Source organism: Geotrypetes seraphini, chromosome 1, assembly GCF_902459505.1.
Source record: "Geotrypetes seraphini chromosome 1, aGeoSer1.1, whole genome shotgun sequence".
Taxonomy (NCBI): domain Eukaryota; kingdom Metazoa; phylum Chordata; class Amphibia; order Gymnophiona; family Dermophiidae; genus Geotrypetes; species Geotrypetes seraphini.
The window spans coordinates 163,964,668-163,992,522 of record NC_047084.1 but is presented as its reverse complement, the minus strand read 5'-3'; the positions used below and the strand labels follow the sequence as shown (position 1 = coordinate 163,992,522).

At 45.6% G+C, this 27,855-nt stretch overlaps 1 protein-coding gene across 5 annotated transcripts in view; it reads right to left on the bottom strand.

Moving 5' to 3' along the window:
* Positions 1 to 293: 293 nt before the first annotated feature.
* Positions 294 to 27,855, bottom strand: part of FGB (fibrinogen beta chain) — a 37,993-nt gene continuing 10,431 nt past the window's right edge. For all 5 annotated transcript variants that reach the window (XM_033941100.1, XM_033941119.1, XM_033941110.1 and 2 more), the window contains 7 exons: positions 18,793 to 18,993; positions 17,870 to 18,053; positions 8,730 to 8,957; positions 4,109 to 4,222; positions 2,327 to 2,449; positions 1,904 to 2,189; positions 294 to 795 (listed from right to left, as the gene is read on the bottom strand). In XM_033941100.1, coding sequence (XP_033796991.1) covers positions 567 to 795; positions 1,904 to 2,189; positions 2,327 to 2,449; positions 4,109 to 4,222; positions 8,730 to 8,957; positions 17,870 to 18,053; positions 18,793 to 18,993 — 1,365 coding nt within the window. In that variant the 3' untranslated portion in view covers positions 294 to 566. The remainder of the gene's footprint in view (positions 796 to 1,903; positions 2,190 to 2,326; positions 2,450 to 4,108; positions 4,223 to 8,729; positions 8,958 to 17,869; positions 18,054 to 18,792; positions 18,994 to 27,855) is intronic.

The following is a 27,855-nucleotide window of genomic DNA, read 5'->3' as shown; positions in this document are numbered from 1 at the left end:
CCGGTTGACCTGGTTCTGCAGACTGAACTTACTATCAAGCCGCCTCAGAGACTTTTCTATCTCTTAAAGTTGTTTTATTTTATCTTTAATGTTTTATCTTCTTTCATTATTTCTATTTCTTTGATTTTTGATCATAGAAATGTATTACATATTTTTATTTTAATCAGGTACTTTAGCTAGATTATGAGCCTTCGGGAGAGATAGGGTCGTTTTTCTCAAGTACCTAATTTCATTTTAGTTTGATACTTTGTAAACTGCTTAGGTCAGTAAATAAACATAAATATAAGTCATACTGCAGGCCAATTCATTTATTATCTGCATTTATTTCAGCTACTTTCTTCTCATGGAAACACAGACCTAAAGACGTTGAGGCATCAGCTGGCAACATGTTAAGTCATTTTTTTCACCAGTATTGTTACAGCAAGGTTCAAACATCTGTGTCTAGCATTATTCTGACATTTTTTAGAATTTCTGCAAATGTTAGCTGAAATGTTTTGTATTTGTGGCATGCCCTCATTGGAATACCAGTCAAATCTTTTTAGAACTGAAATACTGGTTGAATCATTTTATGGTTCAAATACCGGTCGAATCTTCATACTCATTGTCATGAAAGAATACCAGGAACCCTTTTTATTCATCCATACAACGCCATCATCTGTGCCATGTTTTGTCATGTCCCAAGAATACACTCCACCCTTGTAATATCTGCCATTGCAATTGGTCGAATGACATCTGTTATACCACCAGCCGCCGGCGTCTTCCTTTGCGCACTGCTTGTTTGGATCTGCAGTTGTCCTGCAAAAAAAAAAAAAAAAAAAAATCAAGGCTTGGTAAGCTGTCAGTGTAAGCCCATTATTACAAAAGCCTACTGATATGCTGCAGGTGCAGGCCAAGCTGTTGCGTGTAGAGGGGAAAATAGCACGAATGGGCGATCGAGGGGACAATCACGCGGTGGGCCGTTTTGTGCATCGGGTTGGTAACGGCGATCATCGCTAAAGCTGTGAAAACAGGTTTAGCGACAATCGCTGACTTCAGCGCACACCTCCCTCCCTTTCCCCTTCCCCCCCGTTAGTGCTGAGACCTGCACTTAGCTAAACCCTCACCCCAAAATTAGGCATAGGTCCCCCTTATTCCATCACAGCAGGCATAAATTGCAGGAATGGCCCTGATACGCTCATGACCCTCTCGTGTCCACACTCCCTTTTCGGAACCATGCGTAAAATGTGCACGCAGATCCTGACACTTTAAAGTGCATATGTCAATTTAAATTAAAGCCAATTAGCACCAATTATTAGCACCCAATTATTGGCACTAATTGGCTTGTTATTCGGTTAAATTGCATGCAAAAAATCTCCATGCGCAATTTTTAGTGCTATACATGGAATTAGGCTGAGGGGCTCTGATGAGGAACAGCACAGGAGCACCCCGATTCTTTTCCTGTCATTGCAGGGGGTGGCTAAGCAGGAGCATATTTCCAAAGCCTTGAAATCACCATGATCCCCTTAGGAATAATGTGCAAATCAGAATAAGGAATGGATGCTTCAATTACCACCCCCACTCACCTTTTATAAAAACCGCGAAAAAAGGTTTTTAGCACAGGCCAGTGCGCTGAATGCTCTGCGCTGCATCTGACAGCCATAGAGTTCCTATGAGTGTCGGGAGCAGCGCAGAACATTCAGCGTGCTGGCCTGCACTATAGAAAAACACTTCTGTGGTTTTGTAAAAGTGTGTTGGGGGGGGGGAGGTGGGTAGTGCATTTACTTTAACTGCAAAATGAATTATTTTAAACTTTTTTTTCTGTATATTGTTGCATCAGTAGGTGTTGACCCGCTACCCCCACCCTTTCTATCTCTGTAAGATGCTTCCGTCTTCATGTCAACCAATCTCTTTGTAATACACATACCATCCATCATTGTCTCTGTCGTAGGTGCTGAAATGCATGCCTTGGTGTATGGTCATGGTCCTGTTCTCTCCGAAGAGCTGTGAGGCGCCCTCAATAAGAGCATTCCCAGCAGAGCCTTTATAGCCACTGACAGAGAGTTGGTACTTCATGGCCTCATTCTGCACTGTGAAGCCGCTGTACTGAGCCAACGCCTTATTCCCTTCCCAGTCTTCCATCTCAAATAAAACTTCAGTGCCTCCCAGCTTGGTAAGTTGGCTAATCTTGTCATTACCGAGCCACAGTTCACCTGAAAAGGAACAGAATTAAAGAATGTGTTGAACGAGGCCTGGTCAGGCACACACAATCCAAGGCATGGCGGTCTTTAATTTGGGCTCGGTCAACGAGCGGGGAAGGTTGAGATCCTGTTTTTGTGAATGATTTTACCTGGCATGTCACAAATCCCTTTTCCTCCATCAGTTGCGATATTTCCAAATCCGTTTTTATAGGCATCCCAGGTTCTGCCAAAACCAACACTGCCATCCTGTCGGTTCTGAATCAGTACCCAGCCTGATAAATGAAAGTGCAATTAGGAAAAGATGAATTTCACCCAAAACTTGTTTTGCTTTTTGAAAATAATGTTTAAAGGTAGTTCAGGGGCTGTATATAGCTTGTCAATTTGATCAAAAGGTGGATACTTATGGTGGGTGGGGAACAGGAGTCCAGTTTCCTTCAGTAAGCCAGTGTTATTGGTGTCATTTTACTCCTATTTACAATTTTTAAATGACTTATCCACTTATCTTCTGGAGTTAAACAGATAAATAGTATTTTTTTTTTTTTTAATATCTTGATCACTATCCACTGAAATTATAATTGGACAACTTAATGTTTGGTGAAAATTTAGCCAGTAAAAATGAAGCGAGGACAAAGAAAGCGCCGGGGCATGGCTAAAATTTAACCAGAGAGTGCAAATATTCAGCACTATCCAGCTAATGTTAACCAGTCAAAGAAATTATCTGGTTATCTTTAACCAGGCATTTTCAAAATGCCAGACTTAACTGGTATTGTATTTGAAAAGACAGGTAAAGATAACTACCGTGTTTCCCTGAAAATAAGACAGTGTCAAATATATTAATTTGGGGTCAAAAAAACACACTAGGGCTTATTTTCAGGGGATGTTTTACTTTTTTCATGTACAATGATCATCTCTCTCTTCCTTTCCTCCACCCCAGTCCTCTTTCCTTTCTCTCTCCCACATGTGAAGCATCTTTCCTCCCCTCTCACCCATCCCCTTGTGCCTTCCCTCTGCAGCATTTTTCTATCCCTCCCTCCCTTCCATCCTCCATGAAGCAGAACCTTTGAGCAGCATCTTTCTATCCCACCCTCCCTCTTACCCACCCACCCTTGTGCAGCAGAACCACACCAACCCTCCCACCGCGAGACCGACATACCTCCCTCCAAAAGGCAGTGTTGGCAGTACTTTAAACAGGCTGCTTTGCGTTTTTCTCCTGCCGGGTCCTACCCTCTGCTGCATTGCTGTGAAACCGACATAACTCCCTCCAAACAGCAGTGTCGGCAGCACTCTAAATAGGCTGCTTCGCCTTCTCCCACCGGGGCCTTCCCTATGCCGCGTCATTGATGACAGTTTAAAATGCTGCCGACGCTGCTGTTTGGAGGGAGGGAGGTCTCGCAGTGGGAGGGTCGGCAGGGTTCGGATGGGAGGAAGAGATGGAAAGATGCTGGATGGGGGAGGGGGAGGAGCACCGGGACATTTGGGAGCGGCTTCGGGGGCGATCTAACTAGGGCTTATTTTGGGGGGTAGGTCTTATTTTCGGGGAAACAAGGTAGATATCCAGTGGATGATTACCAAGCATCAGATGTTCCCGTAACAGATATGGCAGCAGAAAGATAAACCCAGCCCTTCCAGGCTCTTTCCCCAGGGAATATACAAAGGCATGTGCTAAAATGGTCTTAGACCTAGAACATTCCTAAAAGAGCCGTGCATGCTTAATGCTGGTATTGATTGTCCCCCCCCCCCCTCCTTTACAAAGCCGTGCTAGTGTTTTAAACACCAGCCGCGGCGGTAACAGCTCGGATGCTCACAGAATTCCTATGAGCATCCGAGCTGTTACCGCCGCGGACCGGCGCTAAAAACGCTAGCGCGGCTTTGTAAAGGAGGGAGTATAAGCTGGGTAGTCTGCAATAAATCATATTGTATTTATAACTTGCCTCCATTCTGGGTGACCATATCACAGTAAACTCTGTAGGGCTTGCCCAAGTTGTCAGGCTGAATCAGGTACATCTCTGAGGTTTCTCCACCTTTCCTGTATATATCTTCACACTCTGCAAGCAAAGGATAAACATACATGTTGTCATGCTAAGACTCTAAATGCACTCTAAAAGGCAATGAAACTCTGCCTCTCAGATCAAGTAACAAAGTGATTACCCTAACCCAGTATCTCTCAGACTGTGTGCCATGGCACAGTGGTGTGACCTGAAAAGATTTCGGGTGTACTTTAATTTAAAAAATTCCCTTCATCATGATGATGATGATGATGATGGTGGAAAGTTTAGGGAATAGTAATTCCTTTAACGATATATGGAGTCCATTGACTCATTTTATTGCTTTACAATAAGGGGCATGTTTCCTTTTTTTTTTTTTTTTCTTTTCCATTAGATTTCATTACACATCCAGGGAGGGAGGGTGGGTGGGGGGAGGAGACTGTATTTTGATAGTTTAATTATTAATTCTAATTGGTAATCACATCATATATATATTAAGGATGAAGATGGGAGAAAATGATTGTTTAATGTAATAATTGTATAATTATTAGTGTGTTTTGTGCAGTTTTTCTGATTTATTAGTGGTATTGCACTATTAAAGTTTGAAATTTTTTTAAAAAAAATCCCCTTCATAAGTATACACTGGTCTAGATGATATGTACGTCGCGTACACATGGCTGTCAATGTTATGAGCTATCTGTATGCGTAAGGATACAACCACCCAAACAAGCATCATTCTTTGATGTGATTGGTCCTTGAAAACTGACGGCACGTAATTTTATTTTTTATGTAGTAGTTATCCTAACTTGAGTAACAAAGCCTTCAAGGTTTTGTTACTGTTTGGATCTTCTTATCTTTGCGAACTTGTATTTTCAGCTCTGACAGAAACGAAATCGAAAAAAGGAGAATGACTGCAGATGGTGGATGATGAAATGTGTGTTTGCTTGTCGACTGTTGAGCCGCATTTTGAGTTAATTTGCACTCAAAAACAAGCACATCCATCGCATTGATTACCAATTCTATTCTATCTACTTTAGTTTCATAGTTGTTACAATTACCCATCCATAGCTTAAAGTACTTTAAATAAATAATTCTCAAATTTAATTTTTTTGTTGGTTGTGTCATTTTATAATTTCAATTATAATGTGCTGCGAAAAAATTTGCTCCGTCTAGTGTGCCAGAGCTAAAAAAAAGTTTGACAGACACTGACCTAACCCATCCTGAAGGAGCAGCAGCCAGTCAGGTTCTTAGTATATCTGCAATGAATATTCATGAGATAAATCTGCATACAATGGAGATACAAGTCTATCTCAGGCACATTCATTGTGGGTATCCTAAAAAATCCAGGTGGTAGCTGCTACCCAGGACAGATTTGAAAATCAGTCAATTAACGTGAGATTACAATAAGTTTTCTTGTACAACCAGTTCACAAAAGATAACAGGAACATCTAATTTTACTTGAAATTTGTGTTTATGGGAATTCGGCCAACAAGAAAGATGTAGAACTGCAAACAAGATTTAGGACTCCTTTTGCTAAGCTGCGTTAGGGCATTAATGCGCGGAATAGCGCGCGCTACAATGCCATGTGCGCTAGACGTGAACGTCAGCATTGAGCTGGCGTTAGTTCTAGCCGCATAGCATGGGGTTAGCAAGCGCTAAAAATGCTAGCGCACCTTAATAAAAGGAGCTTTTAGGTAGCTGAGAGACTAATTGTAAAAAAAAAAAAATCTCTAAACAGAAGGAAATAATGGAAGTAACTGATTTTCCAAATTTATTTTGTTTCTTAATATAAAAAAGAAAAGGGTTTTAAAGTGTTATGCTGCCTCTACCCTTGGACATGAAGAGTTCTTAACTTCAAAAACGAAAGTGTTTGAGTAGAGGTCTGCACGGGAACAGGGATCGCGGGAATCCCGCGGGTCCTGTGGGAATCCCCCCTAACCCACGGGATTCCCACAGGGACCCCCCTCTGGCCCACGGGACTCCCACGGGGACCCCCCTCTAGCCAACGGGACTCCCATGGGGATGGAAGGCTTTGGAAGCAGGGTTCGTCCATATAATATAATGGACACGTCAGCCTTAGTAAAAGAGGGGGTTTATAAGTTAATTACCTGAACAGAAAACAAAAAAAAGGGTTCCACCAAAGAGATTCCACAAGGAAAACAGCAAAAGAAACTGTGGAATTGATGATCCTGTCAGAAGTGATTGCTGCTTTTTACGGGGACGGGCGGGGATGGAGGTAATTCCTTACGGGGATGGGTGGGGATGGAGAGGATCCTGACGGGGACGGTTGGGGACGGAGAGGATCCTGGCGGGATCGGGCGGGGATGGGTGGGATTTCTGTCCCCCGCGCAACTCTCTATGTTTGAGCCACTGCCTACATTCTTATTACAGAAATGAAGGCAGTAATGAGAGGGGCCTACATAACAAGGTATGCATTAAAGCTGGCAATTTGGCTTCCTTTCTTCGGAGCCTGTTGCGTGTTCCTGTCCCTCTCTCTGTATTTCATATGCTGTTTGCTAATTTCTCTGTGTTTTCTGTTTATACCTCTGCTGAGAAATTGTTTTTGAGCAAATGTTATAGTCTGGGGATAAAGTGTATTTTTAATTACTGGCTAACTGATGTTCCTCCCTCCTTCTGGTAATGGAGGAATAAATTACACGAACTTCTGGGCTGGGAGGCCACCATGGCTTATTCTTCTCGCTGCAGAAGCAGAGACGTTGTCCGTATTTGGTCTCCTTATTTGGACATTTTGCCTCCCTGGAGTCGTAGTCGCATTTTGAACAGACTACAGTTGTATCCTACCCCGCCTGTCTGACCTTGGTTCTTTCCTTGTTCTTGGATTTGGGGAAAGGTAGGGATTGGGGGGGAAGGGATGCAGGGGTGTGTGCTTGGTGGGGGGGGGGGGGGATTGAGGGTAGAGGTGCCTTTGTAACCTAGGAGGATATCAGATTCCAGTCCTCTTTGGGGGGGTCTCTGTCTTGTATAATTTCAGTTCTTGTCTGCCATTTTGCATTTGCTGGTGTGTGGTTTTTTCTTGTTAATAAAAAAGATTTAAACATAAAGCTGGGCTTCCCAAAACTTTCCTAGGATCCCCGCAACTGCTAGGGTTTATAGGATATTGACAGTGAAGAGTTAAAAAGAAATGTGGGTCCAGGAGGTGAGAAATAAGATTCACACAAAAGATGACCCAATACCAATAAAAGCATTTAATGTTATATCTCACATCCTAGGCCTGCTTGTTTCCCCCTGTTTATGACTGTGGACCATCCCTTCTTCTCTTTATGTCCTATTGACAGTGATAAAGCTGCATATGATGGGTCTCTAATATATGTAGATTCACTGTGGATATACTGGATGAAGGAGGCCACAGACCAAGTGTCTTTAGCACCCACGGAAATCATTTAGCATACACCCTATGTTTTTGAGTGTATACAGAGTCCTGGCACTGAAAGAAATATGTACTTCATGAGTTTGCAATATAAAATTAATAAATCCTAATAAATGAAATTATTAATTTTTAATCCTCTTATATACTCAGTGAGTTTAGAGGCTTCATTCACAAAGCTTTTACCCCAAGTTAAATATAATCTGGATATTCAGCACCAGTAACTGGATACCGGTCAGCGCTGAGTATCTGGGATTAGTGATGACTGACAGTGCTATCTGTTTAGCAGTGATATTCAAGCCACGAATCGGACAGCTAACCTTCAATCAGCTAGTTATTTAGTTAGCGGGCCGAATATCCACGCTAATCTCTGGCTTCACTCAAGTCCTGCCCCCAGACTGCCTCGGCATTATCCAGATAGGACTAGATTCAGTAAATGGCACCCAAATTTGGGCGCTGAATAAAGTACGCATTGCGTGCCATTCTATAAATGATGCTTCCAGTTGGCTGCCACTTACAGAATGGTGTGCAGTATCAGGATCCGCACCCAACTTTGAGTACGAGGATTTACACCAGCTGAAATCTGGCGTAACTCCTTACCTGTAAGTTAGATGTGGATTCCCAAATTATATAATACTATGCGCATTTTTAGTGAACACCCCCCTGCCCCACCCCTGCCCTTTCCATGACCACACCCCCATTGAGTACTAAAACTTTACATACGCTTATTTATAAAATAGCACCTAGCGTGATGTGTGTGCAAATCCTACTTGGAGCCAATTAACTGTAATAATTGGTTGTTAGTGCCCAATTATTGCTGTTGATCAGCTGATTATTCAGTTCATTTGTGCGTTCAAATCGGGCACACCCCCAAATTCGTGTACATGATTTTGGGCACCATAAATAGAATCCAGTGAACAGGGCTAACATGATCAGAGGAAATATTCAGTGGCGCTTATCCAGTTGGCAGCACTTGCTAACTAAATAAGTGTCTTGAATATCGACTTCAGAAAAGGAGAAGAGCCTGAGTGATTCAGGCCCACTGTGATGTCATCAGGAACAATGAAAGCTCTCCTGCGATTGGCTGGTATTATTTCAACGCATGGTCACCAGAGGCTAGCTGAAAGATCACGGTGCTCAGTTCTTCTACACCATTCTACGACATGCACTAACAAGGTGTACCTCTGCCAGACACCACAGGGATATTACAGGTCACAGAGCAGGGGGTGCGACACAAGTCCATCTGCTTAGTAATAGCAACTTCTAGCTGTTGTATTTTGGATCGCAAATTCTCCATGACTGCACGCAGGACTCGTATATTCGACGGGATATTGTTGTCCACGTTCTCCTTTATGAACGTGTAGTGTTGTTCTAGTTCCGACGTGTACTCTGAAGCAACATCGTTGTTCTCTGGTAAAGAAAGAAAAGAGGTGGCAAAGCTTTCGTTAGGATGTCCATTGAGATTTATGTTTGGCTGCCTAAATACGTAGCTGACTGCATGAAGAGGCTACTTGGTATTAACCGCAGAGGCAATTCTATCAATTGGCACAAAGATGTAGGTGCTGCAGTGAGGAAGGTTTAACACTGGCTCCACAGAGAAATGGGAAGGGGATGGGATTTTGAACATTGCCTTTCTGTGCTTACAATCAAAGCGGTTTACATATATATAAGTACAGTGGTGCCTCGCATAACGGACGCCTCGCACAGCGAACGCTGCGCACAACGAACTTCAGGTCTTGCTTCCCACAACGAACTTCGTTTCACACAACGAAGTCGCCCGAGCTGCATCGCTTAACTGCCCTCTCTCCGCCTGGCTCCCTGTGCAGTGGCGCTACATATTTTAAACCCCCCTGCCGCCGCTGCTGCATATTTTAAACCCCCCTGCCGCCGCTGCTGCATATTTTAAACCCCCCTGCCGCCGCTGCTGCATATTTTTAAACCTCCCCCCACCACCGCATATTTTTAAACCTCCCCCCGCCGCCACATATTTTTTTAAAAAAGCCACCACTGCTGCAACTTTAATCTCACCCGCTCACTCGAACTGGTGGTCTAGCAAATTTCCCAGCCAGAAGCGCAGACAGAGATCAAGAGCAAGCCTTCTGTGCTACTGCCTGGGCCTGCGCTGATCTCTGAATGGCTGCAGTCAGCTCTCGCGGGACTCACAAGAACTAACTGCAGCCATTCGGAGATCGGCATGGGCCCACACAGGCGTGCAGAGGAATTGCTCCTGATCTCTGCGCTTCTGGCCTGTACGCCACTGGCTGGGAAAGATGGGAGGAATTAAAAAAGGTACTGGGGAGTATGTGGGGGGTGATTATAATACACAGCAAGGATCAACAAAACCCCTGTCTCCCCTCCCCTTCACATATATCCCCTCTATATCATGCTAACAGCTCTAACAAGATAAATTTATCTTTTTTTATGTCATCTTAGCATATTTTATGCTACAGAACGAATTATTTTTTTTAACATGTATTGTTATGGGAAAACGCGTTTCACATAACGAACTTTTCGCATAACAAACTTGCTCCTGGAACGAATTAAGTTCGTTGTGTGAGGCACCACTGTACTTATTTTGTACCTGGGGCAATGGAGGATTAAGCATAGGTTTACTACATTTTCTGTTCGGAAAATCCGGACCCCCCTAGATCCGCCCCTATCCCTGTCCAGTTCCACCCATCCCCGCCCCGTCATGCCCCCAATCCTGCCCTAGCCCCGCCCCCCTGATGCCTGTTCCGGTCTTGAAGGAGAGCGTCCGCGCATGCGCGGCTGCAACGTGATGACATCGCGCACGCGCACATCATCGCACGGCATCCGCGCCTCCTTCCCGGCGGCGATGTTGAGAGAGGCTTTTCAAAACCCGGACAAAGTGCCGGGTTTGGAATAGCCGTCGGACGTTTCCTCAAAAGCAGGACCTGTCCGGGGAAATCCAGACATCTGGTAACCCTAGTTAAGCCACTTGCCCCGAGTCACAAGTACCTGCCATGGGAATTGGGCCCTGTCCCCCATGGTTCTGAGATCCACAAAAGGTTAATTGACTGAAAAACCATCTATTATGATGATTTAATTAAACTAATGAAGGAAAGAATCTCAGAATTGCCACTCCAAGGATCATAATAAATATCATCCGTATAGGAAATCGTGGCGTGGGTATATTTCATTGATCCAAAACCTTCATATACTAACGTGACCTAATTAATCACTAATTAATAAATATGTGTACCTTACACTACTCAGACATTTTTTACATGTATTAAACCTATTTAATTTATTTTTAATTTATATTTTTTTAAATTAGCTTTTTGTTAAAAAACATATTCTTTCTACTTTGGTTTCAGAACTGTGCAAAAATAGCAAAACACAGAACCGTACAAAATAGCATTTCAAAAAGTGCAATTAGACAACTATGCAAATAGCAAATCGCAGAACTTGTGCAAAATCGCTTATCAAATGTGCAATAATGCAAATATGGAGTCAGAACTGTGCAAGTAACTAATCACAGAACTTGTGCAAAATTGCTTATCAAATATGCAATTAAGCATATGACTGTATGGAACAAGCAAAATAATTTGTGCATAGCTTGCAAATAACATCAGTTGAAGCTAAATCAAGCACTTATCTTTTCAACTAGATGCTGGTAGACAGCGGCATACAATCTAACACCGCTGAAGCCCCGTAGTATAAGTTCCAACGGGAACCCGTTTCGCCACCATAAAGCGGCTTCCTCAGGGTTATTTTTCACGGGTCATAGCATTAGTTGTCACGTTGTAATTACACAGACACACAGTGAAAAAATGGCGCTTATAACGATAGAACGCTGACACATGGTTCTGACACATTGTACTAATCATTAGACAACTCCCCACTCCATGCTTAAGGGAGTATCTAAGCTGTTATAGAATAGCAGCTCTAAGCTGTATTGGTGTGCACCACTTACGACAGCTCAACATCTGGTTTAAGTGGGCAGTCCTAAGTACGCCATGCAACATACACAAATAACAATATTCTATGAGCTGCATGCATCGCTTGGTGACATACCTATTGTGACAGGGAAGCTCCTGTCACGGTGAAAACTACTACTGAAACTCCCCAGAATGCAGCACAAGGCTGGATAAAACCAGACATGGAGTCAGGACAGCTGGCTCAGGCAAAAGTAGGCAAGCCCAGGCAGGTTCCAGCACAGCTGAAGAGCCAATTAAGAAAGGCTCTGCAGACCACTGATTTCCCCTATCACTCCTTTCCTGAAGGCAGGGAGCAACCTGAGACTAATTTAGAAGGGGGTGGAGTCAGACCCCGGGGTTGGCCTTATAGGAGAGATCAATTTACAGAGAGAGAAGGGAGAAGGGAGGAAACTAGAGGAGGAACGAGAGTGAAGAGAGAGGAGAACCAGAAGGAGTGGTTGAGAAGCCAAACTACTCACGTGGGTTCCAGGTCACAGAGGGTGCCTCAAGTCCAGCAGGAACGGAGGGCAAGAAGCCCACACCTAGGGAAAGGTGTTACTGCCCTGGAGAGGTATTGTGACTGGCAACTCAAGCCCCAAAGAGCAGGGCTGGGAAAGCCTCCCCAGAGAGAAGCTGCAGATAGTTTTGCAGACGTACAGAGAGGGGGAGGGGAAGCACAAACAGAAAGAAGTGAAGAAACTTCAAGCCAGAGTTCCCGGGAGTGTGAATGGGAAATGGACAGCATACTAAGTAATGAGATAAGTGAAGAGGGCATGGACCTTGGAGAATATGATGTTTGCATGTCCTAAGTTAAACTCCTGAAGAACGGTTTCCTATTGTTTGTTTGTATACCCGACAGCATGAGCAGTGCGGGCAGAGTTAACAAGGTGCTAATAATGTGTTAAACAAATGCAGAGAGCTGAGAAGGAAAGGCTGGACGCAAGCCGTGCTCAGCTAGCTAGGCTCCTAAAAGGTGAAGTCCAGAGTGAGAGCAATCAAGCCCGGCTGGGGCTACGAGCCAAGGAAAGCATTAAATGACTTATACGTTTGCTGGGATTTTACTGGTGATAAGGAAGTGCAATCTTGCTCCTTAATAGAACATGGACTGTAAGAGTATAATGGGGGGGAGAGGCCCTCTAAGCACTGTAACCAACTGAGGTGAATGTTTTATGTTTTTTTCTTCTGCTGTTTTATTTTCTTTGAACTTTGGGTTAGTAATAAACCTGATACTTTATTCTAAAGAATCTGGTATCCGGGTCTTCCTTCCACTGCCATATAAAAGGCGCATCAAAAATCTTACTTGTGGTCCGGGCCGCAGTTTCCTATTTACTCAGAGACGGGCCCGGTCACAAGAAGTTGGTGGCAGTGGTGGGATCGCGCCGCCCACAGGTTAGTGGAGGAAGTACGCCCAGAGGTTGGAAAGGAAAACCCCAAGGGAAAAAAAAAACGGCCAAACCACAGAAACACGAAGGTTGGTTTTTTTTTGTGTGTGCAAAGCAACAGCTGGTTTTGGCAGTGGAAAATAGTGCCAGAAAGGACTGTGTTCACAAGCTGGTAACACAGTGGTGTGGAATGTAGGAACAATTCGAGCGTGGTTTGGATTTTTTTTGAAAAGCCATAAATTTATTAACCGGACTTTCTTGGAGACTGAGGATTAAAAGACCCAGAGGCAGCATTAAGGCATCTGGAGGCCACCGTCAGCAGAAGAGTGGAGTGGAGTCCGGAGGAGCGGTTCCAGGTTCCGGAGTTCCTGGTTGCAGGAGTGGCTGGGGAGGCCCTAATATCCCAAGGCTGAGACACATCAGTCCCTAAGGTAACGGTACTTAGGGGTGGCTGATGTGGATTGGTGGGTAAGGGGGGACCAGAAGCTTGGGGACCAGAAGGGGAACACCATAGTTTGAAAAGTCCGCACTTGGGTTCCTGTTCTCTCTTGTTTGTATTTCAGGATGGAGGCAGCCAAGTTCTGGACTGGTCTGGAAGGGGAGATGCACCGTATGCAGCTGCATTTCCAGGAGATGTTGCAGTCGCAGGCAGAGCTTTGGAAGGCTGATCACCAGGCGCAGCAAGCAAGGCACACGGAACTTTTGCAACAAATGACTGCTCAGATACAGGCCATAAGCAACCTGGCGCAGAGGCCTGCAGTACCGGCGGCCGGCAGCGGTGATGGTGTCGTCGGGCCGGTAGGCGCTCCTTTTGGGGAGCCAATAAGACTGCATAAAATGAATGTAGATGATGACATATCATATCGTACTTTGGGTACTGAACCAGCAGTAAGCTATCCTATACTTAAGCCAAAATTACTAGAATGTGTAGAGAGTGACCCAGGTCCCTATCGGAGCCAGTCACGGGGAACCCGTTTGGCCCCGAAGGAGAACCCTGGAGCCTTGAGACAAGGCCTTGACAGATGTTTTAGGAGGTCTGGGGGAAGGTACCAGGGACGGGCCAGGGTTAAGCAGGCTGGTAAGTGTTTTGCCGGTGGTCATCCGGGACATTGGCAAGTGCAATGCCCGGTCAGGAGGAGCCTGACCAACAAGGTTGGGTCCACAACCCTGGTTTCCCTGAGAGAGTGGATGATTCCGATAAAAATAGAGGGAATCCCTGTAGTTGCCCTAATAGACTCAGGGGCTGATCAGTCCATACTGGCCCAGAAAGTATGGCATCAGGTTTTAAGAGCCCGGGGTCAGAAAATCGATAAACCCCAGGGACAGTTGGAAATACAATGCATGCATGGGACCTCCTTAACCTATGAAATGAAGGAGGTGTGGATAGAGTATGAAGGGAGAAAAGATGCTCTAAAAATGGCCCTGATGCCTAGGCCCCCATATGATGTGATCCTGGGACGGGAATGGCCCTACTTTAGGGAGTGTTTTGGCATGCGAGGGGTGGAGGCGTCCCCAGTGCAGGAGGAGCAGTTAGCCCAAATCTTCCCCCTGGCAGAGGAGGTCCTAGAAGAACCCTCCCATAAAAGAAGGAAAAGCCGAGCAGAGAGGCGGGAGGACAAAAGATCTTGCTCGGAAGGCAAGGGAGGGGGGAGTCACTTATCGTGGAGACCCTGGGTGCCTTACGAGGTGGCCCAACGATTCCCTACTCTAAGCCGGGAACAGAGGAAAGATCCCTCGTTAGAGCCGGCTATAGAGCAGTGGGAAATCGCTGGGGAGGGGGCTTGTGCGTTCCAGGTGGTAGGGGGACTCCTCTATAGGAGGGGATGGAATCCTAGGGCCCAAAAGGCACAAAGGTGCTTAGTAATACCAGCCAGCTTTAGGAAACAAATATTTTGGTCCATCCATAGGGACCGAGGACTAGACCATTTGACCCCAGGTTTGACCATTAAAGAGATCCAAAGGAAATTCTATTGGCCCGGACTAGTCCAAGAGGTAGTAACCTGGTGTAAGGAGTGTCCGAGATGTAGGGACGGGGGAGCAGAGAGGCCGCCCGTTAATCCTGAAGAGGCAAGCGTACATAAGGACAGGGGCCAAAAGAGTCCGCCCGGGAGACCTGAAGAGGGAGGTCAGAGTAGGGACCCGAGAGAAAAGAGTCCGCCCGGGAGACCTGAAGAGGGAGGTCAGAGTAGGGATCAGAGAGGAAAGAGTCCGCTAGAGAAACCTGAAGAGGTAGGTCAGAGTAAGGACCAGAGAGGAAAGAGTCCGCCAGAGAAACCTGAAGAGGTAGGTCAGAGTAGGGACCAGAGAGGAAAGAGTCCGCTAGAGAAACCTGAAGAGGTAGGTCAGAGTAGGGACACGAGAGGAAAGAGTCCGCCAGGAAAACCTGAAGAGGTAGGTCAGAGTAGGGACAAGAGAGGAAAGAGTTCGCCCGGACAACCGAAAGAGGTTTCCTTGGCCAAGGTTACACCAGATAGGGAGAAGCCCATTTTAAGGGTGATGCGGCTATCTCCCAAGGCTAAATTGCCAGTCCGCGTGACGCCAGGATCCGTGGGCTGGGACTTAAGCAGTATCCAAGAAATAAAGGTGCCAAAAGGGGGCAGGAAGGTGGTGGATACGGGCTTAGTGATCGCTCTACCAGAAGAGTGTTATGGGCGCATTGCGCCCAGATCGGGTTTGGCCCTCCGGCATGGCATACACATAGGGGCTGGAGTGGTCGATCCCGATTATCGTGGAACCCTTAAGATTTTGGTAATAAATCTAGGGGAGAAGGAATATAGTATAAAAGAAGGGGATTGTATAGCTCAATTAATATGTGAGCGAGTGATGATTCCGGAACTGAGAGAGGAGGTGATAGATACAGTCACTGCTCGGGGGGAGCAGGGCTGGGGCTCCTCAGAGGAGAAAGAAGGGGTGGTAAAGAAATCCATAACCCGAAGAGTTCCGTTACGGTTAGGGGAAAAGGCCTCTAAGAGTGTAAAAGAAGAAAGGACCGATAGGGGTTTAAGTAGGGGGGTATGTGACAGGGAAGCTCCTGTCACGGTGAAAACTACTACTGAAACTCCCCAGAATGCAGCACAAGGCTGGATAAAACCAGACATGGAGTCAGGACAGCTGGCTCAGGCAAAAGTAGGCAAGCCCAGGCAGGTTCCAGCACAGCTGAAGAGCCAATTAAGAAAGGCTCTGCAGACCACTGATTTCCCCTATCACTCCTTTCCTGAAGGCAGGGAGCAACCTGAGACTAATTTAGAAGGGGGTGGAGTCAGACCCCGGGGTTGGCCTTATAGGAGAGATCAATTTACAGAGAGAGAAGGGAGAAGGGAGGAAACTAGAGGAGGAACGAGAGTGAAGAGAGAGGAGAACCAGAAGGAGTGGTTGAGAAGCCAAACTACTCACGTGGGTTCCAGGTCACAGAGGGTGCCTCAAGTCCAGCAGGAACGGAGGGCAAGAAGCCCACACCTAGGGAAAGGTGTTACTGCCCTGGAGAGGTATTGTGACTGGCAACTCAAGCCCCAAAGAGCAGGGCTGGGAAAGCCTCCCCAGAGAGAAGCTGCAGATAGTTTTGCAGACGTACAGAGAGGGGGAGGGGAAGCACAAACAGAAAGAAGTGAAGAAACTTCAAGCCAGAGTTCCCGGGAGTGTGAATGGGAAATGGACAGCATACTAAGTAATGAGATAAGTGAAGAGGGCATGGACCTTGGAGAATATGATGTTTGCATGTCCTAAGTTAAACTCCTGAAGAACGGTTTCCTATTGTTTGTTTGTATACCCGACAGCATGAGCAGTGCGGGCAGAGTTAACAAGGTGCTAATAATGTGTTAAACAAATGCAGAGAGCTGAGAAGGAAAGGCTGGACGCAAGCCGTGCTCAGCTAGCTAGGCTCATAAAAGGTGAAGTCCAGAGTGAGAGCAATCAAGCCCGGCTGGGGCTACGAGCCAAGGAAAGCATTAAATGACTTGTACGTTTGCTGGGATTTTACTGGTGATAAGGAAGTGCAATCTTGCTCCTTAATAGAACATGGACTGTAAGAGTATAATGGGGGGGAGAGGCCCTCTAAGCACTGTAACCAACTGAGGTGAATGTTTTATGTTTTTTTCTTCTGCTGTTTTATTTTCTTTGAACTTTGGGTTAGTAATAAACCTGATACTTTATTCTAAAGAATCCGGTATCCGGGTCTTCCTTCCACTGCCATATAAAAGGCGCATCAAAAATCTTACTTGTGGTCCGGGCCGCAGTTTCCTATTTACTCGGGGACGGGCCCGGTCACACTATGTTCCATCCTTTTTATGATTGTGCGCTAAGAAATTTAGGCATGGTGGTGCCAGGATTCAGAAAATACTGAGCTCCTAAATTTATGCGTCTAAGTTAACCTTCTAAATTTTTGCCTTGTTTTCAGCCAAACTTAGAAGCATAACTTTTCAGCTGAAAATTCATCTTAATTTAGGAGCTTAAAAATCACGCTCATAAAATTAGGCTTGCCTTGGCTCGAGTCAATACTCGAAGTGATTTAACCAGTCAGAAACGGCTGTTCAGGGCTAACAGCTAATTTTCAGCGGAAGATAACGATTAGTGCCACTGAAAATAACTGGCTAATGCCAAACTGAAAACTGGCTATTTTGGGAGCATTTCAGGGGTGGAGTCAAAATAAGTGAATTAATAGGACCGTGTAAAAGTCAGTCCTATCTTTATGTGGTGCCCCATAGCCCATTAAGGACTGAATGTTGCACTAAACTAAACTAAAACTACTACATATTGCACTTGACCTACAAGTGTGTTCTCTCCTCAGCTCCTCAGTATCTCTCCTCTCGTATGAGGGAAGACTAAAACAGATAGGGCTCAGCTCTGGAACGTGTTGCCAGAGGATGTGGTAAGAGCGGATAGCGTAGCTGGTTTTAAGTATTCTACAATTTCCTGTAGAATACTGATTTCTTCTTCTTAAATTCTCCAGAGACTATTGCGCTTTTAATGGACTACCATTAGCAAGGATATAATGCTATTCTACCTTTCATTTGCTTCTGACGATCCTTCACCACTTTCTCTAGCACGGTCACATAATTATATATGTGCCTGGAAGATGTAGAAAGACTGTCTACATTGCCAATCAGGTCCCTCAGGCTGGCTTTCACATTCTTTTCCTGTTTCACCACCGTTTTTTGCAATTCACATCCTGTTGGGCACAGCACTCCCTGAAAAGAGGAGACATCGCTAGAGTTATTTCTTTGTAGAACAGCCTTATGGTAAACTTTAGCTCTAAAGACAGAGGGAAAAAAAAAATCACAATTTGTTCAGACAACGGCCACTGTATTTGTCAGATCATAGGGAAAATATTGTAAAACATAGTTATGCTGTGAATTTTATTTCTTTCTTTGATAAGGTCAGAATATAGTAGATGTAGTCTACACTTAAGAAGAGCACAAATTTCCACATGCAAAATTGCATGCTATTCTGAGATGGGTGTGCGCATGCACCCTGAGGTTGTGGGTTCAAACCCACACCGCTCCTTGTGACCCTGGGCAAGTCACTTAATCCCCCCCAGGCAGATGAGTAAGAAATCCCAATCAAACAGCTCTTTATTGTAGAAACATTTTAAATTGGACCCTCCTGAGGAAGGTGTTTTCACCGAAACGCAACCTGTGTTGGGTCCAATTTGAAATGTTTCTAAAATAAAGAACTGTTTGATTGGGATTTCTCACTCACCTGCCTGGTACTTACATGCACATATATTTATCTACATAACAACTTGATATTTGACTTGGCATACCAATATGTATGTAACTGCATACAAATGCCTTATTGATTCTATATAATGCTATTCTAATGTATAATATGCTGACTTGGGAGGCTTTAGTTTTCATATAATGAACAGACTGTATAGTCAGACTTTTATCAGGACACATGGTGCAAATAAACTGCTGATATACCTACCAGCTCATCCGAAGCGTGTTTACAACCCCCCTCATCAGGGTAGACAGTTTCCACGGATGTCAAGGCCTGAGTAGAGGCCTTAGTGGGTCTTGCCTTGTATGTGCTCCCATCAATAGGAGCAGCGACTGATCTGACAGTTGGTATTGGCTCCTTGTATCGATTTAATGGCCTGTGACCCCGAGGATCCACGTTCATAGTCCCCTGTTCCAAAGCAAAGAAAGAGGTGTGTGAACTCTACCTAGGACTGGTATCACTGTTATTAGAGGCACATGAGTAAGAAAGTCAGTTTCACATCCTGTCACCAGTCACCTTTCTTTCCAGGTCCATTCTTCAGTTAGGAATGACAATGATAAAATAATGACCAGTCAGCATTTCTTTAAGCACCGTCTGGCTCAATTAGATCAAAATATGATATTCTGTTCTGGTGCTCACAGCCTCCACAGTCAGTAGCAGGGCAAGGGTAGGAGGTGCCCAGGGTGGTAGCACCCCTCGTTCCCTCCTCTCCACCCCTCCCTGCTCCTTCTCTACCCCCCATGCCACACTTTCACCCTCCCTCCCCTCACTTCTTTTATGCCCCACAACACACTCGCACCCCTCCCCGTTCTATTATATATTTTCACCAGCACGAGCAGCTTCTCTGGCTTGCTGCTCGTGCCCACATTGACTTTCCCTCTGATGTCACTTCCTGGCCCCTTGACCTGGAAGTGATTTCAGAGGGGGGAGCTAGGTTGGCATGAGCAGCAGGCCAGAGAAGTTGCTCATGCCGGCAAAGATTTAAAGAGGTCCTGGGGAGGAGCGGAAGGGAGGGCATGAGCCTGGTGTGGGGGGGGGGGGGGGTAGAGGTGCTGGTACCCCCACCAGGACAGCGCCCGGGGCGGACCTCCCCCCCCCCCACTGCCCCTCTACAGGATTCCCTTTCATGCAACTATGTAAACACCAGCACTGATTATTGCTAGTAGCTGCTTAAGTCCTAGCTCTGCCCAGACTCCAACCCCAGATCACTCTGGAACTAAGTGGATGGTGCTGCGACAGGCAGAGCCAAACATTCACCACACTATACAACTAAGTGCTGCTGAAGAGCGGCTTCTGGCCTGTCCATCATGGTTCATACAGTGGTACCTCGGTTTACGAGTGCACCGGTTTGCGAGTGTTTTGCAAGACGAGCAAAACATTCGTAAAATCGGCACCTCGGAAACTGAGCGTGCTTCGATTTGCGAGTGCCCCCCCCTGCAATCCGCACCCCCCCCCCGTCGCCATCGGGCACCCCCCCCGCCGCCATTGGGTACCCCCCCGCCGTGACCTGAGGTCCCCCCAACCCACCCGAACCCTCTTCTTACTTTGCTGTAGCCTCCGCAGCGGCACCGGTACCAGCATGTCCTGTGCGTGGTGACGGTGCCTGAAGATCTGCTTCCTGTGCTGGGCCTTGAGCATGTGCGCATGCTCAAGGCCTGAGAGTTCACGTCGAATGTGAACTCTCACGTCGAACGTGAACTCTCAAGGCCCAGCACAGGAAGCAGATCTTCAGGCACTGGCACCATGCACAGGACATGCTGGTGCCGGTGCCGCTGTGGAGGCTACAGCAAAGAAGAGGGTTCGGGTGGGTTGGGGGACCTCAGGTCGCGGCGGGGGGGGTGCCCGATGGCGGCGGGGGGTGCGGATCGCGGGGGGGCGGGTACCGGTTCGCGGGGGGGGGGGCCTTCAGGGGGAGCAATGCCGGTTCTCGTGAGGGGGGGAGCAGCGCTGCCGGCCTCGGGGGGGAGGAGGGAACCTATCAAAGCGAGTTTCCATTATTTCCTATGGGGAAACTCGCTTTGACAAACGAGCATTTTGGATTACGAGCATGTTCCTGGAACGGACTATGCTCATAATCCAAGGTACCACTGTATTATGCTAAACATCAACCTGCTACATATTTAGCTTTGTAGTGATATATGATACTGCAATGCAATGACCTACACAATTTCATAAGTCAGATGAAACAAGAGGTCATTTTGTATTGTTATAGTCTACTTAGGGGCTATGATCTTTGAGCTGAAAATGTTATTTTACATTTTATGTAGGCATCATTTCCATTATAAATCAGATGCTGATTATAAAAACAGTTATTAAGCTGCATTAGGGTCTTAAATTGCGTTGTTTATCCCTTAACATGATCTAAAGGACTCTAACGCAGCTTGTCTTGCCCGACTGCAGTGATATTTAAGTCACCACAAGTTATATAGTAATTGAGAAGCAAAACCTGCAAATGCATGCATGCATAGCAGCTCAATTCTATGTAACTTGCATTCTGGCGCCTCCAATAGCAGTCTCATATTACTACTAGTAGGGATTATGCTTCCAACATAACCCCTAGTAGCTGAATACTGTTAAGGATACCATTTTGGAGATGGCACCCAAAAGGGCAGAAGCAACTGGGGATTGCTCCTTCCCAACCACCTGGATCACCAGGGAAAATGTTGATAGGACCCACAGGGATGATGAAGGGCCCTGGGGAAGGGGGATTGGGGAGACAGGTGGGGAGGAGGAGGAGGGAAATGATACTGGTCCTTCAGGCTCCAGCCTATGAACATCAGACTGCAGCTTTGAGGCCCAATGATTCCAGGCTGCTAGAATGATGCTGCTTGTGAGAGGGAAAATTATCGATGTGGACTACTGTTAAGATAAATTATTTTACCACTAGCTTGTGCTACTTTAATGACAGGTTCCACTTTATGGAATGAAACCTAATTACTAATAATCCAGGTTAACAGTTAAATTACACATCTTAATAGTAGAAACAAAAAATAATGTGAAGAAATGATGTTCCTGAGATGGACTTTATTAATATTAAAGTAATATTAAAAATTGGAAAACCACATAAAAACCTCTAGGACGCAGTCCGCTGAAAAGCTTTGGACCTAAAAAGCTTTTCAGTGGACTGCGTCCTAGAGGTTTGCCAAGTTTTAATATCACTTTAATATTAATAAAGTCCATCTCAGGAAGAACATTTCTCCACATTATTTTTTGTTTCTTCTTGGATTTGTCTGTGGAGATCATTGGGTCAGTTCTCTTGTTTCCATCTTAATAGTAGCCCATAGATAATGCCCCCCCCCCCTACAATCTTTAAAACATAAAACATGCTGTCTTTTTATTAACTTGTTTCAGTTCCTGAATACCCTTAGAGGGGCATAATCGAAAGGAACGTCTAAGTCCGTTTCGTCTGAGTCGCAAGTCGTCCAAAGTAAAAAACAGCTTAGGATACATTTTCGAAAAATACAGCCAATTTTTGTTTTGTTTCGAAAATCGTCTAATTATACGTCCTGCCGATCTGATCGTCCAAGCCACTAAATCGTCTATGTTTATACCACATTTCCGTCCAACCTTCCATCCAAGTCCAAAACGCCTAGAACAAGCCCTGTTGGACATGGGAGGGGTCTGCAAAGTGATGGACATGCCACCTAAATAGTGGGGTACCTTATAGGGCACTGCTGTGAATTTCACAAAGAGGGTATCATGTCTTCTCCTCACTACAGCTACCTTATAGGGCATGGTGAGCCCCCCAAACCACCTCCAGAATCCCCTATGCCCACTTATGGCTGCAGGAGCCACTTATATGCCAGTAAAAAAGAGTTTTGGGGTACATAGGGGACTGCTCATGTTTCAATATCAATGCAGTGATTACAAGGGCTTATTGGTATGGGTCCTGCTATCCATGGGTCCCTAACACCCCCCCAAGACGGCTTAAGGCGCTTCTGTGCAGCACGACTAGGCTTTCCTATGCCAGGCTGCCAGGTTCTGGAGGCACAATTTTCAAGTTGTGATTAATATTTTTATGGGGGGTGGGTCGAAGATCACTGGGGTACTGTGTGGGGGTCTGTATTATGTGTTTGCAATGTTTATCTGGTGACTTTAGGTGGATTTTTGTGACTTAGACCATGTTTTAAATGGTCTAAGTCACAACGTCCAAGTTCCGTCGATCCTGTGCTGTATAACTTTCAGTTATACATGCAGTACAACTAAATCTAAGCCTGCCCACGTCCCGCCTAAATCCCGCCCTCGACACTCCTCCTGAATAGCCCCATTTAACTATGGTCGTTCAGCGGCACTATGAAGGCCTAGGTCGTTTAGAAATAAATCCAAAACCCCTTTTTATTATCGGCACTTGGACGTATTATGACAATATTCGTCCAAGTGCTGACTTAGGCCGGTTTTTGGACGTTTTTTTCTCTTTCAATTATGAGCCCCCTTAACATTTAGAAAATTCTCTCTAATGTTACATCTAAATCTATCCTGCTGTAATTTAAATTTATTACTTCTAGTCCTGGATTTTTACACGTGCCCATTGGCCTGTGCCTTCACTACTGGTGCCTCTAGAAAAGGAGAACTTTTTTTTTTTTTCCATTGGAAAGAATACTCTAGAACAGTGATACACAGTCATGTTCCTGGGGAAACATTGTGGGTATCCTGGGGTTGTCTGGATACCTGTAATGAATATGCTTGATAAAGATACAGTATGTATGCCTACTACCTCTAAGATACACAGGTCTCTCTCGTGTATATTCATTGTGAATATCCTGAAAATCTGAGTGACTGCCCTGCTCCCCACTCCTTCCCTGGCCCCCTGCCACACGTACGCACTCCTTTCCTACCCCGTTCCTCTTTTAACTTCCCCGGTGTAAGCAGCATCACCAACTCGCTCCCCGCATCGGTGTCGGCTCTCCCTTTGATATCACTTCTAGGCCCAGGACCCAGAAGTGATATCAGAGGGAGAGCCAATGTTGGTGTGAGCAGCAGGCTGGAGTTACTGCTCGCTCCGATGAAGAGATAGAGGTACGGGGGGGAGGGGGGGAAGAAGTGAAGGCTCATGTGTGGCGGAGGGAGGAATTTGAAGGAGCGGGGAGGTGGAGAGGAGGAATGGTGCCAGTGCCCTCACCAAGATGGCACCCGGAGTGGACCGCTCCACGTCCCCACCCCACCCCTTTATTATGCCACTGTGGCTGAGGATTTCCTATAACAGGTCTGAGAGCCACTACTCTAAAACAGTGGTTCTCAATCCTGTCATGGGGAATCCCATCCAATCAATGAATACGCTTGAAATAGGTTTGCATGCAAATTTCTCTCATGCATATTCATTGTGGATATCCCGAAAACCTGTCTGGGAACAAGGATATCAAGTCAGTAACCATCAGGACAGTTCCCACCCACCAATTTCCACATAGAGAGTTACCATCTAGGTCAGGTGTGTCAAAGTCCCTCCTTGAGGGCTGAAATCCAGTCAGGTTTTCAGGATTTCCCCAATGAATATGCATGAGATCTATTTGCATGCACTGCTTTCATTGTATGGTAATAGATCTCATGCATATTCATGGGGGAAATCCTGAAAACCCAACTGCATTGTGGCCCTCGAGGAGGGACTTTGACACCTCTGATCTAGGTCAATTCCCATCTGAACATCCTCCCCCACCCCACCCAAAAAACTCATGTTCTGTTCCGCACTGCTCTGGACGTGACTGCGCTGTGTTAGGGATAGGGGCAGACCTTAAGTAGGCGCAGTCCCTAAATATCAGTTCAAGGTTTTTTTCTGGAATAGGTGTCAGGTTTTTTTTTTTTTTTGAGAGGGGTTGGGGGTATATGTCTGGTCATGGAGGGGAATTGTTCATCAGGAGTGGGTGAGGACTGTTTGGTGTGAATTGACCAAGGTGGTAATTTTCCAGGTGGCAATTGGTAGGTGGTAACTATATGGTGGCAGTGGTGTAGTAAGGGGCCCAGGGCGATGGTGCCCTCCGCAACCCCCCTCCTCTCCATGCCCCCGCTCCTCCCTATCCCCCACTCGCACTCTCCCTTCCCCGTGTACCGTTAAATCTTCACCAGTGCAAGTGGCTTTTCTCCAGCGTGCTCCACACGCCAGCTTTGGATTTCCCTGTGATGTCACTTCCTGGCCCCTTGACCCAGAAGTGATTCAGAGGGGAGCCAGGCTAGCACAAGCAACAGGCAGGAGAAGTTGCTCGTGCTAGGTATGGGGTGGTGGGGAGGGACGGGGTGTTAGATATGGGGTGGGGGAAGGATGGCACGTGGAGTGGTATGGCAGGGTGGGGAGGTTCCAGCACCCCCCACTGACACGGTGCCTGGAGCGGTCTGCCTTCTTACTACACCACTATATGGTAGAAATTGACTGGGTGGTTATTGACCTAGAACTGGAACAAGAGGTTATAATAGGCTCCAAGGGAGTGTATGCTCAGAAATAACATTATAAAATCTTTCTTTGTGGAAAGGGTGATGGAAGCATGGAACAGTCTCTTGATGAAACTGGAAGAGCCAAAAGTGGTAAAAGAACCCAAGATAAGCATAAGAACATAAGAACATAAGAACATAAGAACTGCCATCTCCGGATCAGACCTTTGGTCCATCAAGTCCGGCGATCCGCGCACGCGGAGGCCCTGCCAGGTGTACCCTGGCGTAATTTATAGTCCATCATATCTTTATATGCCTCTCTTAAGGAGATATGCATCTAGTTTGCTCTTGAAGCCTAGGACGGTCGATTCCGCAATAATCTCCTCTGGGAGGGCATTCCAGGCGTCAACCACTCTCTGAGTGAAGCAGAACTTCCTGACATTAGTCCTGAACCTGTCCCCCCTTAGCTTCATTTCATGTCCTCTAGTCCGTGTCAAATTGGACAATGTAAATAATCTTCTCTGCTCTATTTTGTCGATTCCTTTCAGTATTTTGAAGGTCTCGATCATATCCCCACGTTTTTCTACCATGGCTCTCATGCGATCGTATTTACCCTTTTTAAAGTTTAAGGTGGTGGTTAAGGTTTTGGCATGTTTCCCTTTCCCGATGTCAAGTTTAAAGTTGATTACATTGTGATCACTCGTTCCCAGTGGAACCACGACTTCCACTTCTGTTATCGGTCCCGTGAGGCCATTTAGGACCAAATCCAAGGTGGCGTTGCCTCTTGTCGGCTCTTTTACCATTTGTTCCAGGAAGCAATCCCCTAGCACCTCCAGGAACTTGGCCTCCTTGCCGCAGTTGGAGGTTGCTAGTTTCCAGTCTATCCCTGGGAAATTGAAGTCTCCCAATATAATTACATTTCCTGCATTCTTGTTTGATTTCCTCCATCAAGCACAGAGGATCCATAGATCTCAAAAAGTGAGAAAAGCCAGAGATGAACTGCAAGCTATGACATCATACTAGAAATCAAACTAGTCAGACCAGATGAGCCTTAAAGACTTTATCTGCTGTGACAGCTTATGCTTCTAGGTCCCTGGATCCACTTCTCTTGTAAGTAATCATTGGAAGCTGCTGCAACTGTTGGGAGCCAAACATTCAGAAGGGGGATGGAGTGGACCTCTGCAAAGGAGTCTTTAAAAGTTAGAATTCTGGGCAGGAGGGGAGGCTGTGCTAATAATGGAAGAGAAGCCTAGCAGTTAAAACAGTGACGGGACAAAAGCGAGCGAGACAAACGCGCGCTGACATTTGAGAATGGACAACTGAGCGCAAGACTTCAGCGTGCCATTCTAAAAGCTTCTTTTAAAGGGCTCCGACAGGGGGTGTGGGGGGGAACCCCCACTTTACTTTTTAGTGTTTGCTCTGCCGTGTTGGAGGGGTGTGGGGGGTGTAACCCCCCCATTATACAGAAAACTTAACTTTTTACCTATTTTTTGGGAAAAATTAAGTTTTCTGTATAATAGGGGGGTTACAACCCCCCAAAACCACCCCCAACAGCAGCGCCAACACTATTAAGTAAACTGCCCCACACACCCCCGTCAGAGCCCTTTAAAAGAATCTTTTAGAGCGGCCGCTGAAGTCTTGCGCTCAGTTGTCCGCTCTCAAATGTCAGCGCACGTTTGTCTCTCGCGCTTATGACTATGAACCGTTAAAACACTAGGCTTGACCTCCAAGGGTTCCCAACTCAAATCTCACTGGTTGAGCTGCTGCCTCTGTACCCAGGGGTCTTTGAGATCAAATTCCAGTGCTGCTCCTTATGACCCTGGGCAAGTCACTTAATCCTCCAGCGCCCACCACTTTGAATGTCAGCTTTGAAATGCCAAAGCCATGAAAAGGTGGTATACAAGTTCCCCATTCCTTTTCTCCTTGTGATCTTGGCCAAGTTACTTAACCTTCCATTGTCTGAGGTAGAAAACTGGAGTGTGAGCCTAACGGTGAAATGCCTAGTTTATTTCTTTCTTTCTAAAATTTCTAGACCGCCTATAACAGTGGTCTCAAACTCAAACCCTTTGCAGGGCCACATTTTGGAGATGTAGGTAGTTGGAGGGCCTCAGAAAAAATAGTTAATGTCTTATTAAAGGAATGACCATTTTGCTTGAGGTAAAACTCTTTATAGTTTATAAATTTTTCCTTTTGGCTAAGTCTTAATAATAATATTGTCATATAGCTAAAGAGACATATGGTCAAGAAACACACCGAGGGCCTCAAAATAGTACCTGGCGGGCCGCAAGTTTGAGACCACTGGCCTATAACTAAGCAGTTAACAAAACAGTCACAATAGTTCATGAACAATACAGATACAAAAATGTATTCAGTTGCATCACAATCACATAGTAATTTAGTCCATTGACGTTATGTCAAAAGCTCAACGAATTTACATATTATCCATCCCCACTTAATAAGGTGCCGTAATCACAATTCAGATTGCTTATCAAATATGCTTACTAGCAAAGTTTCAGAGGAACGCCTCCACATACAGTTTACTTAAATGGAGCTCACCTCAAGTTCCTACTTTAAAGGTGTGAGCAAAATCCAAATGCATAATAAAAGGGCAGAGAGTTAAATCAAGCACTGGTTACTTTCTGTCCTCATTCTATCCCCCACCCTCTTACATATTTGTAATCAGTTATCTCTTTTAAAAGAAAAAGTAAAACTTGTCTCCTTTATGGAATCCACATTAACCCTTTCAGGACCATAAGGATCGTAGGCCAATTTTTGTGGTTTTGACGACATTTTTATGGTAAAAAGGGCTTGCAGATGCCAAAAAATTGATTTTTTTTGTGAAATATCATTATTTTTTTTTTTTTAAAAAATCACACTTCTGGCTTATGGACAGTGTGGCAAGTGAATCTTCTC